Consider the following 17,351-nt stretch of genomic DNA (forward strand, 5'->3'; position numbering starts at 1 on the left):
TAAAGGCGCCTTCTATTAAATCATTAAAAAATTAAAAATAAAACTGCACTTACATCATAACTATAGTCTGCATCATTTGTTACCGTCAAGTCTGCAAGGTCTCCAAGGCCCAGTACACTTAACAAAACATCATCAGAACCCATAATAAATGACTTGCCTCCTCCAGATGGAAACGTTATTGGTTCAGCTATAAAGAACAAAACCGCTTCTTAAATGCTGAAACATCATACAGTACAAGACAATATTGTGGGGGAAATGTAAGCACTTAACAGTTATAATATTCAGTAATAATTTATTTTTATTTTCCCACTTCCCTCCATATTCTTCTACTCAAAAAACCTATTAACTGAATAGTAATAAACAAGTGTTGCTTTGTTTACTTACAAATTGCAACATAATCGTCTACAAATGAAATGTGCACTAAATGTTTTTAAACTATATTCTAGGGTAACAAGTGGGGTATAAAAGTTTTATCTATTTAAATCACTTTTATTTATCACTTAATTGGTATAACATATATAGTTTGACATGTTAGTAAGAAACAGGACCTATTTTGACTATATAAAGGTATTAATTATTGGTTTCAGCTATTTCTGGGAACAAACCTCTACCATCAACCTCAAATAACTCATACAGTACTTTAAAAATACAATAGGTTGTTTCTAAGTCCTTCAGTTTTAAAAAATCATATTTGCTTGTAAGTGCTAGGTATTCTAGTTACTGATAAAAATTATTAATTAGCATTCAAATGTAAACAGTTTTCAGTCTGCAATATAGCATATCAGTTTACTGAAATGAAGTCTGAAGTTGTTCAGATTCCTCCAAAAACAGCAATGATCTAGGAAAAGGGGAGTTCTACCATCAACAATGTCAGCTTTCTTTCTGTAAAAGGTTAAAAATACATGTGATCTTTAGAACAACTTCCAGTTTTCAAGCTTTGACTATGATTTTTACTTCCTTCTTATTTACCATTATAGTTCTAAATTAAAATAATTAATCTATAATGACTGACTAGAACTTTAAATTTCTGCTCAGAATTATTATTGCTAGCTCAATTTCAAATTAAACTCAGGTGAAAGCTTCATTTACTTGGTTTTCTTATATCATGTGTATTATTCTAGCTTTCCTTGTTAGTATTACTTGTTCCAATTATGTTACCTAAAATGTATCTTTTTCTCTAAATATACTTTGATTATGTAAACCCTGTCATATTTGAATAACTATATTGTTAGATAAATATTTTGCTCTAATAGTTATAGCAAAATTTCAAACATGCTTCAAAACTAAAATTTTATATGCAAGGGGAACGCACACAAGTCATTGTGATACAAAACCAACTCAACATATCAAAACATTTAAAATTATGAGCAAGTTTAAAAGGGAAATGTCTAAAATCTCAAGCTGATTAATTTTGAAAAGCTTCCATAAAAAAGATTATTTAAATTTAGTGACTACAGGAAACACAGCAAGTGTAATGAAATTGTCAGTCATCACTGATAGACAAAGTTATTATGAAAAACTACATGTCAATTTTTTCTAAATAAATACTAATGCAAAAGTAAAATTTATCTCTATTTAGAAATGTTTTATTTATAATTTCAAGGTAAGTTACATAAATTGGTATTTCTAAAAGTGAGTTGGCAACTGAGCTAGAGTAAATGTGATTGAAAATAAACAAAGGGATGGATACTAGTATTTAATCTTTCAGTGATTTATACTTATTTAAACTGAACACTCTGTGGCACTGATTCTCCCTTACCAATATCTAGTATGCAGGTATTACTAATTCCAGAAGCAGCCAAGAACTATAAAATTAACAGTTTAAAATTATGTTTAAGAACAATTATAAAAAATATTTATTCAAATCATTTTTTAGTACAGGACTCAGAATTTGTAAAACAAGTTAGAACAAAATGCCCTAATTAGTCTGACTCACAATTATACAAATAACAACACAATCATGACAAAAGCCCAATAAAGTAACTTTAACATAACAGTAAATTATTTTGCATTACATATTTGTCTAGAGATATTTCTGACCAATGTTTGATCAATTTAGGGGTACATGAAGGCAAGTGTTGAGCACTATTACATAGTTTTATTGGAGTTTCGGATTAAGTGTATGAAACAAAAAGTTGGCAGTAGGCTCGTTTCTAATTAAGCATGTATAATTTTCTTCCTATCTCTATATAAACATAGGCTTATATAGAGCAAGCTATCCTATACGTTCAGCATTAATTTACATATGTAGCTATGTGAAAAATATCTTTTAAGTTGTATTTACTACTTTTCATAATCATGTAACACTGGGGGACAGAGTAACCACAGTAGAGAACCAATTTATTTGCCCTTGTTTCCCTGCAGAGAATTAATTTCTGTTCTATGAATTCATTTTACTAATATTAATAAAATTACCTGCAGCAAGTGATTACATAAACAGTAAAAACATCATCAGCAATTCAAAGAAAAATAAAATTAAAAGCAGTTTTAATTATATAGAAGTTATCATTAATGTTTATTATGTAATAAAAATTAGACACTCTAAGAGAATTTATCAAACAATTTAAGAATACTATTATCATTTCCCTTTACAGAAATCTTAGAGTCTACAAAATAGGATCTTGTAATAGTCCTTTTGCTTACAACTATTCTTCCTTTTTATGGACATTAACAACCAAGGAAATCTGTAGCTCAAATATCAAACTTTTCCTTTCTTTTTCTATTTTATCAAACATAAAGAACATAGTCTAATAAATAATTCCACTATTCTAATAGTAACATAGTATGTCCTATGCTTTTACTGAAAATTTGAAATGCCAGTTTCTATCCTTGAGAACATTTTCTTCTTTGTAACATGAGGTATGACATGGACTTCAACAGAAGAGGATGAATTTGAGGTTGCCACCAAAAACAGATTTTTAAATCTAATGTTTCCCTCTTTGCTCTAAGTCAAAGTTGAACTTTCTTTTAAGTAAATTCTAATAAGATTTACCCTTTAAAATGTATTGTGAAGATGGCGCTTATCAAATCTTCCCCCTCCTCCTTTTTCCATCATTCAAGCACACACACATATAAACACACAAATACACAGAGCTCTCAAAAGGATTTTGTGTAGGGTGAGGTGTATATGGTTTTTTTTCTTTTTCTTTTTCAAGCATCTATGAGGGTCCTCCTATTTCTGCTAATAAGGCTTCATCTTAAACTGCAAAACCTGCAGTTTAAATCAACATTAACTACAAAAATCTTAGCAATAAAGCCAATTTTCATAGTTTTACTTGGCAAAACAGACCAAAAGCTCAGAAGCTAAACCATTATTAAATGCATAAAATGAAAAAATGAGTTGAACATGCACTTTACAAACTACTTCCTAAAGTAAATCAGAAAAAACCTCATCGTGGAAAAGTATGGAAAAATCAAGATCATTTACTTTTCCCATTGCTATTCACATTTTAATAAGTCTTGTTTGGGTTTTATTACTTTAATGATCTTTATTTTTTCCTCAACTTTTCTTACAGATTATAGTGAAGGGCAAATGCATGCAGAGATTACTGTAAGAGGCAAGTGCAAAATTACTGAATTATAAATGTAGGGAAAAGGTGCTATTAAAAGAAAGCAAGCTATATTCAATTGTTGATAGGGGCATCAAACAAATTCCTTTACACAGCAAAAGGAAGGTGAATAGAACATGTGCACATATGGAAGAACAAAAACATAACCCCAAAATTAAAATGAAAACGTCAATGAAATTCAATCTATATGCCAAATTACTAATCAAATTCTCTCACATATATCAAATATATCACAACAGTCTTTGGTAAGAATTTGGTCGTATTACTTAAGCTATAGTTTAACTAGATCTAGAATTACAAATTAGTGAAGTTTATCTACATATCAGTTAAAATCAATTTGGAAAAAATACCTAAGTAGTACCTTCATTTTCTACATATACCTAATTTAAACGAATTTTAGAAAATTCACTACCAAGTGGTGTACACATAGGCCCAAGAATAACAGTGCTGCCTTATTCTAGAAGATTAAATTAGATAAGATATTAATATTTCAAGAAATAATTAATCTGTAATAGATTTGTAAAGTTCTAAGCACAATGTCTGGTGCTTAGTATTGTCTCCTAGTAAGAGCTCTTATTAAACAACTGCTCCTAATGAATAATTAGCAAATTACAATATTAAGGAGATGTTATCTGAGTTTTCTGCAATGTAAATAAACATAGTAGCTAAATTTCATCCTCTGCTCTTGCATCTTCATGATCAATCATTCTAGTAGAGAGTGACTAGACTCATTAAAGATTCCTGAAGGAATGTGGGACAACTTATCATCTCCCAGATTATCTATCATGTCATAGAGTTTTTTCCTGTTGATTCCTGTAAATTAATGCCAGCAGTAGAGGTTCACTTGATGGTAACTGCCTCACTTGCCAGCAGGCCTTAAAACCACTTTGAGTAACAAGCAGGTTATTTTTAAGATAATATGAGGTAATTAAAGATATCTTCAGTTTTCATACCAAGTCTCTAATCCCCCCCAAAAAAATTAAAAGGACCTAAATGATTAAGATACATAAGCAGAATTGATTCTTCTGTCATTTAACAGAAGTTCTGTAAGCTCACTTCTAGATGGTACTATTGAAAGAGAAGAAAATTTTGGTGTTTAAGGTTAATGTTTAACAGTGTAAAGAATAAAACATGAGGCTTGGGCCTCCCCGGTGGCGCAGCGGTTGAGCACTGGGTTGCGAAGCTGCCCGCGGCCTCTGCGGCGCCGGTTCGATCCCCGGCTGCTCCCCGGCCACCGGAGGAGGGTCCCACCTGGCACGCAGACCTCTCCTGCCGCCCACTGCTCCCCTCAGCAGTGTACTTCGGTCCTTCTGCCTGCTTTGCTCCCCGCTCTGGCTCTGGTGAATTCTCTCACCCTCCCGTGCTTCTGACTGTACCCAGTGCATGTATAAACAAACAAACAAATAAATAAAACATGCTTCTATTTAAAAAAAAAAAAAATGAGGCTTCACCAAGTTAATTCACTATTTAAAAAGTTAACAAAGAAATGAGTACGAGTTATTTTTATGAGGATACAATTAACGTTCCCTAGCGTTTATGTGGATATTTTCCTGCCACATTCATAAACATTTGTCACAAACAAATCAAACCCAATTTTTCTCAAAAATGATTTTTATTTCTCACAAATTTGAAAAACCTGATTTACCTTTGAACTCTTGAGATTCTCATAATGTTCTGAAAAGTCAATAGCTATACATTTAAGGGAAGAATTTCAGCTGTTGTCTGGATAGGTAAGCCCAAAATACTATACAAAACTCAAAAGCTTCTGCAGTATTTTGGAGTCTCTCTGTTCTGACACTGAAATTTCAGAAATGGCAGAGGAACCATTTTTCTCATATACTTAAAAAAAAGTTTTATTTTAGAATGTCAGAAAAAAATATAAAAAAAAGTCTTCTCATGAATGTAAACACAAAATAGGCAAATCAAAGATGATCCATTATGACCTTTACATAAGAAAGTTAATACTGTAGTAATGAACTAATTGCGATGCTATACAAATTACTTGAATATTAGTAACTCTATAGGAACATTTTGTATCTCTAACAGAATGCTTACAAAATGAGATTATAAGACTTAAAGGAAATAGGCAAAAATCTTATGTTTAGTAGTAGTTCTATTTTATATTAATCCCTAACTACATAGATATGCTTAAGCAACTCTACTTATGGATGGAAATATTCAATATATCAAGTAGTCTAAATTTTCTAACATAATTATAACAAAGAAACTTGGTTTTAATGATTTTCCACTTGACATTGTTAAAAAAAAAAACCTCATACACAAAAAATTAAAAACTGAATGTTCAACCATCAGTTAAATTCAACATGAAAGAAAATGTTAATGTTATTTCTAACAAAAGAGATCTCCTGGTGTCACTATCATTGATTTGGTTTTTCTTAAAATTCTGCAGTCACAGCTTAATTCCTCTTCAACTTATAAAACAGGGAAAAAGGAGATTTTTTTAAAAGAAACCTCTTTTAGAATAACCTTCAGATTAATCTCTATTGACTTTATTCTAATAAAAACTTTCACTCTTACAAATTACTGCAATAGATTCCAAACTGCTTTCCTAACGCCAAGCTCCATTTACCTTCAAAGTTGAATAAATACTACTGCTAAATTAATTTTCCCACAACTATCACATTTTTTCTATCACCCCTTACTCTGGCATAAGTGATACTTCAGCACTCTTTGCATCAAGTTAGCTAAAATCTTGTATTTAAACCTGATTTTCCTCATGATCTTTTTTTTTTTCCTCTCCAATCTTACCTTTCAATCTTCCTTAATACAAATCTCCCAATTTTTTTTATCAAAGTTATTTCTTACTTTGTCATGCCTGTCCCCAACAATTCCTCAGAAAGGTGGGGATACTCTACACACAGACACACACACCCCATCCTCTGACATTCATCTCAGTCTGTCAAAACTCTACCCACTGCTCCAAACCAGTTCTATCTCTTCTGTGAAGCCTTTGTTGGCCTTTCTTTACTCTAATAATTGTAAGTACCATAAAACGTGACTTTATGAGATATTCTTATAATTTCATCATGACAGCTGTTAAATATAACAAAGAAAAAAAAGATTTGCCATTATAGATAATGTGACAGCTTAATCTTCCTGAACACAAGCAACAGGAGATACAGAAAGGAAAAACTGAGACATCAATAAAAGCTGCTATTCAAGCTGAGAATCCAAAACGATGTAATGATAACCATTTTTTGTTGCACACTAAAACAATCTGAAGCATATGCCATGTGGGTAAGATGGAACATTTCTGCTTTAATTTTTGTTTCTTAAAAGTTGCTAAGAGAGGGTCTCCCTGGTGGCTCAAGAGGTTAAGACACAACCTATGAAGCTCATCGCAGCTACTGCAGCATGAGTTCAATCCCCAGCCAGGGAGCTACCCACATGGCGCAGCAGACCTCTCCTGACTCACCTGCTGCTCCCCTCAGCAGTGTACTTCAGTCGATCTGCCTGTTCTGTACCTTACTCTGTCTCTGGTGAATCCTCTTACCCCCCACCTCTGGCCTGTACCCCAGTACTTGTATGTATAAATAAATAAATTTAAAAAAAAAAAAGGCTGCTAAGACAGGAAAGATATCACTACATACATAAAGTATTATCTAGCTGTATTTCATAGTATCTTTTAACTACAAATTTAAAGCATCAGTTTTCTCCTTTTTTAAAAAAAAAAAAGACATCTATTTATACACACAGGAACTGGGGCACTGGCCAGAGGCACGGGGTGGAGGGGGTTGGTGGGGGGGAATGAGAGGACTCACCAGAGACAGAGCAGCAGAACAGGCAGACTGTCTGAAATACACTGCTGAGGGGAGCAATGGGAGAGACAGGAGAGGTCTGCTGCGCCATATGGGTAGCTCCCTCACCAGCCGGGGATTGAACTCACGCTGCAGAGGCTGCGACAGCCTCACAGTGCTGTGCTCAACCCCTTGCGCCACCAGGGAGGCCCAAAGCATCAATTTTCTTTTTAAATACAAATACTGTAAATACAATTTACAACAAAACACAGTATCAAGCAGAAAATTAAAATTTCATTAACAATAATGAGAAAACAGTAATGATACTATTAATGTAACAAAATTATCATATATAAGATTGTAAAACATACTAGGGCATAACTGAAAACTCAGCAAGCATTAATTAAATAAAAAACAATTCTCAATTATTGCTGGAATCTATAAAAGAAATTTTTTCTAAGCTTTACAGAAAACTGTTATTTTTTACTACCATGAATTATAAAACATAACACACCTAACTCTTAAACGAATGCCTAATCCTCCAAATAGACTACACCACAATGAACACAAACACTGATTATGCCATATGTAAACCAAACTATGAACTGATGATTAAAGGTTTTCAAATTCACTTACAAATACACATATTTGTGACATATGAAATTCACCTTTCTGGGTATACTCTATTACTATAATTAAATATAGTATTTTACTAAATGTAATATTTTCCCTTTCTCAAATGTTCTTTCCTTTTATTAATCAACCCTGTATTCTGAAGCAAAACCTACTGATAGCAGAATATCTTCAAAAAAATAATTTTAATTTAGAATAAAAATTTAGTTACGTTTACTAGATTTTTTCCATTTTCTATAGTTCTAATTAAAATGAAGCTTTCACATGACAACTGTCAAAATAAATGACATTATAGTATTAAGGATAAACAAGCAGTTTAACTGCAAAGTGATTCTACAGTACAAACAGAGTGTAATGATTTTCTGACCCTCACCAAAATACCTAAATTATTATCTAGGTGGGCTATGGAAGTGGAATCCGAAGAACCAAATGGTCTATTGTAAATGTATGACATTAAAGCCAGAAACATAAAACAAGTTCATTTTTTTCATGAAAAGAGTATCATGTTTTTGTCTTTGATATGATGCACAAGAGAGAAGATTAAATCACTTTTATGGGCTCATCAAATTTATTCTTTATGCTAAGTAAAAGCAGCTTAATCATCACAGATGTAATGGGCATCAATTTGTTTTTAAAAGCCCTGTGAAAGTTATTGCTATAAAAGAAAGACTTCTTAAAATGTACTAAATGTGAACTAAAGTCACACTTTACAAAATTATTAAATTTCCTAGTGATAGTTTGTCATGTTTGAACTGGAATAACAAATACTAACATGAAAATTAAAGAAAACTAGAAAATGGTCTAGAGAAACTTATTTAAAATGTGTATTAAAAGAAATACAGAAAATTAAAACTTCCATTTTCCATTGTATTGATAATCAAGCCAGAAGATGTATAGCAATTCCATTACATCAGTAAAGGAAAGATGGGGAATGGCAAATAAATTACATTCTTTACAGGAAGACAGGAAAGCTTAGACCAATGAGAATTAGAAAAAGACAAGTTCATCCAACTAAGAGCCAAAACTTTAAGCATACACATTCTCAGAATGCAAAATGATGAAATGGGGAAAGCTTACAAATCTTTTGAAGGACATGAAATAATCTAATCTTTCTAATCAGGCTCAATTTTATAAGTATAAAAGGAACAAAAACAACAAAAAACTACAGGATCACATCTATCAAAGGAAGGTGTTATAATCCAAATTTTAAATTTTTCATTGTTAAAAACACAAAACATACATATATTAAAGGCAGTCTTAAAATCACCTTGTGATTTTTAATTATCAGCTTACATGTTTTTACTGAAATAAAAAAAAGAGAGGAAAAACAGAAATCAAAAAAAGCTAGAGCAAAGTACCACCAGACCAAGATTTTAAGAAAACTTTAATGTCGGACTTGCCCATGTCACTGACCAATTACAAAAAACTTAGCAATTAGTGGAAAATAAACACAATTGAGTTTTACAACTAATACATGCTAAATATTAATATTTAAATGATAAGACTTGCAGGTGATCTTCACTTTTTTCTTTATACTTTCACCTGCTTATATTGTTTGAATAACAAGCATGTGTTATTCTTATGGTTATATAGACAAAGTTCATTTTTTAAAAAATACAGACATAAATCAAAGGGGGTTAGCTGAATAATACAGTAAGTACCCAGCTAAATAAAATAGTATTAAGAAATGAAAACTTCAAGTCATGGCTCTAGAATCCCCATTCAGGATTTAATAGAGAAGTTTTGCCTGGTGGCATATTAAGTTCTCCAATATTTTGTTTGAAAAGAGGGTAGCTTGGTTTAAAAAAATGTTATACAGTGGAACATTGTTTTGACATGAAATGATGTTTCCTATGAACTAATTAGCTAAGTAGACAAATAAAACTACATGCTATGGTCATATTAAACAAAATTAAAATAAATTTTATGGGATTTAAAATTTTAGTTTGTTTTTAATATTTCTTAATGAAACAGGTACATTTTAAAATAAAAATGTATTTTAGAAAAACATAACTAAAAAAAACGTAAGTTGACTTTAACGATATTCTTTCAGGAAAGAAGTACAGTACTTATATTTTATATTAGAAACAACAACACAATCTAACATTTTCTAAAGAAAACTTCGGCAGATAAATCAATTTATAAATAACGTAAGTAATCTAACATTAAAATAATTTCTTTAATCCAATGAACATTAATGAGAATATTCAGAATACTTATAATTCAATAGTTAATGATATTTGTGAGTTACTATCATTTTGCTACTCATAAATTATTTGATTTCTTTTTTAAAAGACATAAAGCCTAAAACTCTAAGATCATTGTATCTATATTAAAATAGTCAATCATGCAAAAGTACTTTTACATTTCCACATGCATGGATTAGAGATTAGATAGGTGGGTAATGTTAGTGCTTAATAGTCCCTGCCCAAGATTAAGCACTCTAAAATACAATAAACAATTCACCATACAGTCTCAAACTTCTGAGAATAGTTTGTCTTTTCACTCACAAGCAATAACATAAGTTAGCATAAAACTATAAAACAAAATTACTTAACAGATAAAATCACCCCAAACACTTTTTAGTCTCCACGATAAACTATACAAAAAATGCTTACTGAAAGGAATTTAAACCCTTTTCCATTAAACCTGCCATTCACCCCACTTTTTAGTCTCCACGATAAACTACAAAAAATGCTTACTGAAAGGAATTTATTTAAACCCTTTTCCATAAAACCTGTCATTTAATAAACTAGTGTATTTGTCACCAGAAAAAAAAGAGTATGAAAAGATGCCTGTATGGTGTTTGCCCTTGTGAGTTACTGTTTTTCATCTTGATATCATCAATAAAATAGGCTACCAGGAATCAATGGCCAGTTTAAAATAGTTTCCCCAACATAAATTTCAAGTTTCTTTAATATTCATAGGTCTGAGGAGGTTTTTTCATGTACTTAAGTTTGAGTCACAAAAAAAGAAATGAATTACTTCTTTGAGATGGATGCTACATAGCCAGATTTATATTTTCACAGGACCTTGGTCAGGATACAAAATAGTGAAAAATACATTCAGACAGGGTGAGGGAAAAATACATGCAGACACCAAAAGACACTCAGCTATTGAGTAAATAAATGCTACTGTCGTCACTACCTTTTCCTCTGATCTCCTTACCAGAGAGACAAGAAAATACTACTCCAGAGAGACTGTCTTGTTGCTGTTGTCTATAACTGGATTAATGTCAGAAAGTAGAAACCATGGCAAGGGCTTTCCTACTCACTGTATTTCAGGATTTCCAAACTTAAGAAATGTAACCTGTAAATGAGTTGGTTATGCCCTATAATATAACAGGGAAATTTATTCTTTCTCCCAAAGACAATATTCTTTACAAACTTTTCAATAATTTTTTTCCTTTATCCATATCCACATATTTAGAATGATTTGCCACTCAGTAACAGACACTAAATCATATTCAACTAAATTTCAATTACACAACAAAGTTTCAAGTTAGTTGCCCCTTTTAGGAAAAAAAAAAACTTACACACACACACACACACACACACACAAACAGACTCGAAGAATTTTTTTCTCTCAAAGATTGGTATACAAAAATTATAATAGAATCTGCACTTACTCTTTACCCCTTTCTTCCCCTTTCGTTCCTTCTTGTACTGTTCCTTCAGTTTACTTATTAGTCCCTGGTCTACATCCCAAACCTCAGTAGTTGGGGAGAGGTCATCTTTATCTACATGCAGCATATTATTAAAAGAAAAAGAATCAGCAGTTGGCAATGCAAGGTGTTGGCAGTAAACTGTTACAGCTTTACATAATCATAATAAAAATGCACTAATAATAGCATATATTCAAAATACTTTAAAGGTGCAGCCTCAGTTTTAGTAGTCACAACTCAAAATCTAAATGCCCATCTCACAAATTTCTAAACATTTAATATTAACAATAGTTAAATGATGCTTTCTTTCTATGAATCACAAATTTGAAGGTTATTTTTCTTTCAATAACTGATATTCTTTCAATGGACTGACATTAGAAATCTTATGTTGTAAAAAAATAGATCACTGCATCTTTATTAAAAAGTTAATTTAAAAAAATTATTCAGCCAGCATCCTAAAAGCAAATGAACAAATTACATGCGAACTACTCATAAAAGTGCAAGCTGGAAAGGTCAGTGACATTTTATTGATGACAATATTCATGCTCCTTACGTCATACTGATTGTGCATGCAAAGGATAACTACACTAATGGAGAGGCATTCTAATCCAATATAACACATACATGTACTTCCAAAATACAGTATCTCAAATAATCCATAAAAGCATTCAGAGAATCCCACCTCTGCTCCCATCCCACCAAATAGTTCAACATCTCATTACCTTCTTCCATTGGTCTACAACTAAGATTGTAACTCAAATTCCACAGAAGAATATTCTTAGTTTTTTGTTTGTTTGTTTGTTTGTTTAGGGTAAGATAAAAGCTATGACAAGCAGGGAACAGTGAAAACTAAACTGCTGGGCATCTGCTAAAGATGATACTTCAGTTATTTCAGCTAACAAATTCGTATTCTTTAAGTAAATATTTGTGGCCTGGAAAAAAAATGTCGTCTATTGCAAACTGGAAAAAAAGACAGCATTGAAAGTATTTTAAATTATTTTAAGTATTAAGGATTTTTCTTTCTTTTACTTTATTAGGAAGTTTAACATCTGTACCAAGATGACCAGGAATTTAGATAATCCAATTTAATAAGTTCAGATGACACTATTTAATAATAAAAAATACAGAAAACTAAGGCAAGTCAAGCAATAAAATCAAAGGATAAAAAATATTAAACTAGTGGTATTTCATTATATTCTAGTTCACAAGTCTTGCAGGCTTGTTAGGCTTCACTGTTTTAAACTATACAGTGGACAAGGAAAGTCTTTTTTCTTTCCCCTATAAATTGCAATAGGTGGCAAAAAATAAGCAATTCTCAGAAAGGCACATAGAAATCCAATTACTGTATTTTGAATTTCCTACAATAATGGTCATCACTTTATCCCAACATATATACCTATGATCACAAGTAGTCCTAAAACTAAGCTAATTAGCTAAATTAAATTTCCTCAAACTAGGTTGCTCAAGATTAAAATTTATATATGAGATTATATGTCAAATCTGCAAGTTGTAATATTATTTGAAATTCATTTTCAATACTCATTTAAAAAGAAAGTTCACTTTTCATATCCTCTAATCATAAAGTTTCCTGAAAACTATTCTATTATTCAGTATTGTTCTGTCAACTTACTGAATACTCCAGTAAAAAAAAAATGTAACCTAAGGGATTAATCATTTGCACTCATCTAAAAAAGCCAGTAACAATTCTTATTTTTAAAAGTGACTACTAAAAGCAAGACAAATGACACATTTTGAATAATTACTTTTTAAAGCTCATAAAAATAAACCAAAAAAACCTTAAGCATCATAAACTTTAAACAGGCATTTAGAAAAATTAGCAAGACAGTTTTTAAAAAGATCTTTTTGTGGAAAAAAATAAAGGTGTGAATAGCTCTAAAGCTGCAAAGGTCAGTGGAGTGAAAAAGCAAAGGGAGTAAGAAATAATGTTTAAGGAGAAAAAAATATTATTCGCAAGATACCTCAAGTCTAGAAAACAAAGGTAAACTGAGGCAGCGCAAAGAACAGGTTGGTGAATGCATATGTGCACAAACATCCTGAAAACTTGCCTGGTAAGTAACAGCTGATTTGAATACTGCTTATAAGAAAGAATTAAGAGCAAAAGGGAAGAGGCAGCATAATCTTCTACATACTGTTTTTTAAAAAATCTAGGAGGGGAAAAAATACCATGAAATGAAATTAAATCAGTTACAGGAACATTTTTGTTTAAAAGAAAACACAAAAAAGCACCCAAAAAATTGTCCCTTAAATATTCAAAACAACAAAAGCGTAAAATTCTAGTGTGGTAATTCTAACTACCAAAACATAGAAATTAGAAAAACTACTAAGTGTAGCATAAATTTGCAAATAGCTTTACTTTATGCAAACAGTACTGGTTATGTTGAAATACATTCAGGTACTAATTACATTTTGTAATCTGTAAGTCTACACAAATCAGTTTTAAAGTACAGAAAAAATAAACATCCTTAAAATAATTACTTTCCATAAGAAAAATAGCAAAATTAGAAATGTCCACTAACATTTTTGATTTTGAAAAGAACTAAAACTCAGAATAACATAGATGACAAGAACAACAGGATTAAAAAGCTTTCTAAAATGCAGTGATTTCATACAACAAAAAGATTCAAAATTAGAGGTATCAGGGTAGACTGTAGTATATAAAATAACAGATCCATTGTAGGTGGAGTACTGATTATGTTTTATTAGATTACACACACACACATACACACACACGTGTCCTTTACCCAATAATTTAAGTCAAAACTATCACATTCCCACATGAGTTCAAATTTTAATTAATGTGTTCATATATTTATCCTCCTTATTTTGAAAAAACTAAATAAATATACCAATTGAGTAGAAATAATCAATTTCAGAAACACTACACATATCCTTTGACAGTTTTTGGTCCCAAAGGAAAGAATCTACTTGAATCATTTTGTAGGTGTGAATACTTTTTCTCAATAACTTAAAATGCTTTCAAGATGTTCCCGTCCTGGCTGAAAGAAGAGACTGTCAGTAACTTTCATTTACACAAACAGATTCAGGTCACTCTCAAATATTAATGGTAAAAGTTAATAATGTATTGAGTGACATTAGCTATTCACTAATTAGGACTTCTCTTGAAGCTGTGTTCAACAGTCAAAAGATTTGAATAGAATGACCAAAATAATATACATAGTACTATGATAGTTTGATCAAAGAAACAATGTTATAGAAACCAAATTACTGAAATTTTTTGTTTATCCGTTTGACCAATGGTTAAATTTCCAACAATTCTAGGCTAAGAAAATAACAATAGATATACCAAGATGTTCAAAATTGTTTCTGATGTTTTTTTTAAAAACTGAAAATAATGAAACTGTGCATCACTAATAGGGTCATGGTTAAATAAATAATGGTTGTATTGAAAGACTGCTATACAACTATTAAAAAAATGCTGCAAAACAACATATTAAGTGAAAAGTGTGGGTTATAAATCAGCACATAGCAAAATTCTTTAATACATGTTTATATTTAAATGTTAACCATGATTCTCTCTATATAGTAGCTAATGATAGGTGATTTTTAGTTTGCTTTGGCATATGTACTTGTGGGTTCTAAAACATACAAGAATTATGAAATAATTTATATAAATATATTTTAATAATTATAAAATAATCCAGGAAAAGATAAATAGTACTTTAGAATTCACTAGAAAAAGATAATGCATTTGCAATATTGAATGGGTTCCACAGAAGTTAAAAGAAAGCTTAGATACTTTCACTGTTTCTCTTAAGCAAAGCTAATTCTTCAGAAGGATAAAAACTAGAATATAACAATTAATTTTCAAATATAAGTACAAAAATGTACTAGAAAGTAATTGTGGTTTTCATGTTTTCAATTAATGTGTCTCTTCTTGTTCCACTTAAGAAATAAAGATCTGGTAAACAAAACTTGAGATTTATAAACAATGAGTAAGCTGGTAACAAAATTTAGATCTTGTTAGTACACAGTTTATAGCTAGCCAATAAATACATTATTTATTATATTAGTCTCCACTGCTATTACCAATATTGAGTTTCAATACATAAATGAGGCATTTTTAAAATCCAAGTGTGTTTCCTATCTCCAAAGCCATTTAAAAAAATCTAAGGATAATTTCTCTTGCTAATAACTAAGCAACTTAGTGTTCATGTGAAATATGCATTAAGGTATTTAGTAATAAAATTCTGTAAGCAGAATCTGAGTGCTATCTATCAAGTAACAGTCATTAAAAGATGACTGAACAAACACTTAAAAGAAACAGCATACTAACCTCAGCTATAATCTTATAGTATTTTTTTTTTTACACTTTTATTTTACTTTCTACTAGGGCATTAAGAGTATAATAATGAGTATAAGCAGAATTGAGTTTTCTCCCTTCTAGTTAAGGCTGAATTATTCTTAGCATTATAATCACTTTTAAAGGCTAGGCCCTAATATTTGCATACTGAATATTTTATGTAACAAAGTTTAATACCTTCATTAAAACTTTTTCAATACAGAACTATAGTTCAATTATTAGCAGCTTTATTATTTCCTAGTGGTAAGTCAGGTATCACTATATAAGCATTCTGAAAAAAGTCTTCTTGGAAGCTAGATACATTACCAAATTAAATAAAGGGAATGTTTACAACTGTATATGAACTTATTTTTATTAAAATCTACTAAGAGGAAAAAAATTGGATGTCTAAATTGACATGATTCAACATTGAATCAAGACAAATTTAAAAATCAAAAGCCACCAAAGTCATATTAAGTATAAGTTACCAAATCTACATAAACTGGTACAAATTATTTTGAAGTTTTTCAATACCACTTCCTCTTGTTCTTAGTTTAGTTACCACCATACAGTCAGGATACCCACATTGCACATATAATAGTTAATAAAAATTTATCTTTTAGGGCTAGATGTTCTCCCACCCCTGTATTTCTCTATCGCCTTACCCCATTCTGTGCCATCCCCTGAACTCCGTGCTTCTCCAGCTCCTTCACCATCTTCAGCGTTCACTAAAAAATCAAATTCTTTCAGTGCTTCCTCAGTATCAGGATCATCAGTTAGGTCAGCAGCTAAACCTTCATTACCTATCTGTAAACAGATATAAGCCAAAAGTATCCTAATTTTTAAAGAGGTCCATTATGTTTTCACACAATTAACCTAACATTGACACTCCAATTTTTATTTTTATGTAAGATTTTATTTATGCATACAAGAGCTGGGGTGTGGGGGGGGGGAGGAGGGAGGGAGAGGGAGAGAGAGGGAGAGAGAGAGGGAGGGAGAGAGGGGGGAGACCGAGAGGGAGGGAGGGAGGGAGAGGGAGGGAGGGAGGGAGAGCGTGCGTACGTGCGTGCGTGTGTGTGTGTGTGTGTGTGTGTGTGTGTGTGTTTGTTTTCACCAGAGACAGAGTGAGGAACAGAACAGGCAGATCTACTAAAATACACTGCTGAGGAGAGCAGTGGGCAACACAGGAGAGTTTCTCTGTTCCGTGTGCTTTAGAGCTACCCTGGCTGGGAATCAAACTCATGCTGCAGTGGCTGAGGATTGCTTCATAGTGCTGAGACTTAACTAACTCTTGCACCACCAGGAAGGCCCTACATTCCACTCCAGTTCTTAAACTACGTAAGTTGAAATTTTTAGATTTTCCATGTAGTTCACCAATCTCAAATCATACCCTGGAAAATTCTCAA

At 31.4% G+C, this 17,351-nt stretch overlaps 1 protein-coding gene across 2 annotated transcripts in view; it reads right to left on the reverse strand.

Moving 5' to 3' along the window:
• Positions 1-17,351, reverse strand: part of STRN3 (striatin 3) — an 83,334-nt gene that overhangs the window by 21,325 nt on the left and 44,658 nt on the right. Inside the window, exons 7-9 of one of the 2 annotated variants that reach the window (XM_054689666.1) lie at positions 16,611-16,752; positions 11,589-11,699; positions 54-187 (exon numbers count right to left, since the gene is read on the reverse strand). In XM_054689666.1, the coding sequence (XP_054545641.1) occupies positions 54-187; positions 11,589-11,699; positions 16,611-16,752 (387 nt within the window). The remainder of the gene's footprint in view (positions 1-53; positions 188-11,588; positions 11,700-16,610; positions 16,753-17,351) is intronic. The other variant, XM_054689672.1, reaches the window with a different exon arrangement.

The sequence above is a fragment of the Talpa occidentalis genome, unplaced genomic scaffold (assembly GCF_014898055.3).
Source record: "Talpa occidentalis isolate TD23 unplaced genomic scaffold, MPIMG_talOcc4v2.1 talOcc4.11, whole genome shotgun sequence".
NCBI classification, from domain to species: Eukaryota; Metazoa; Chordata; class Mammalia; order Eulipotyphla; family Talpidae; genus Talpa; species Talpa occidentalis.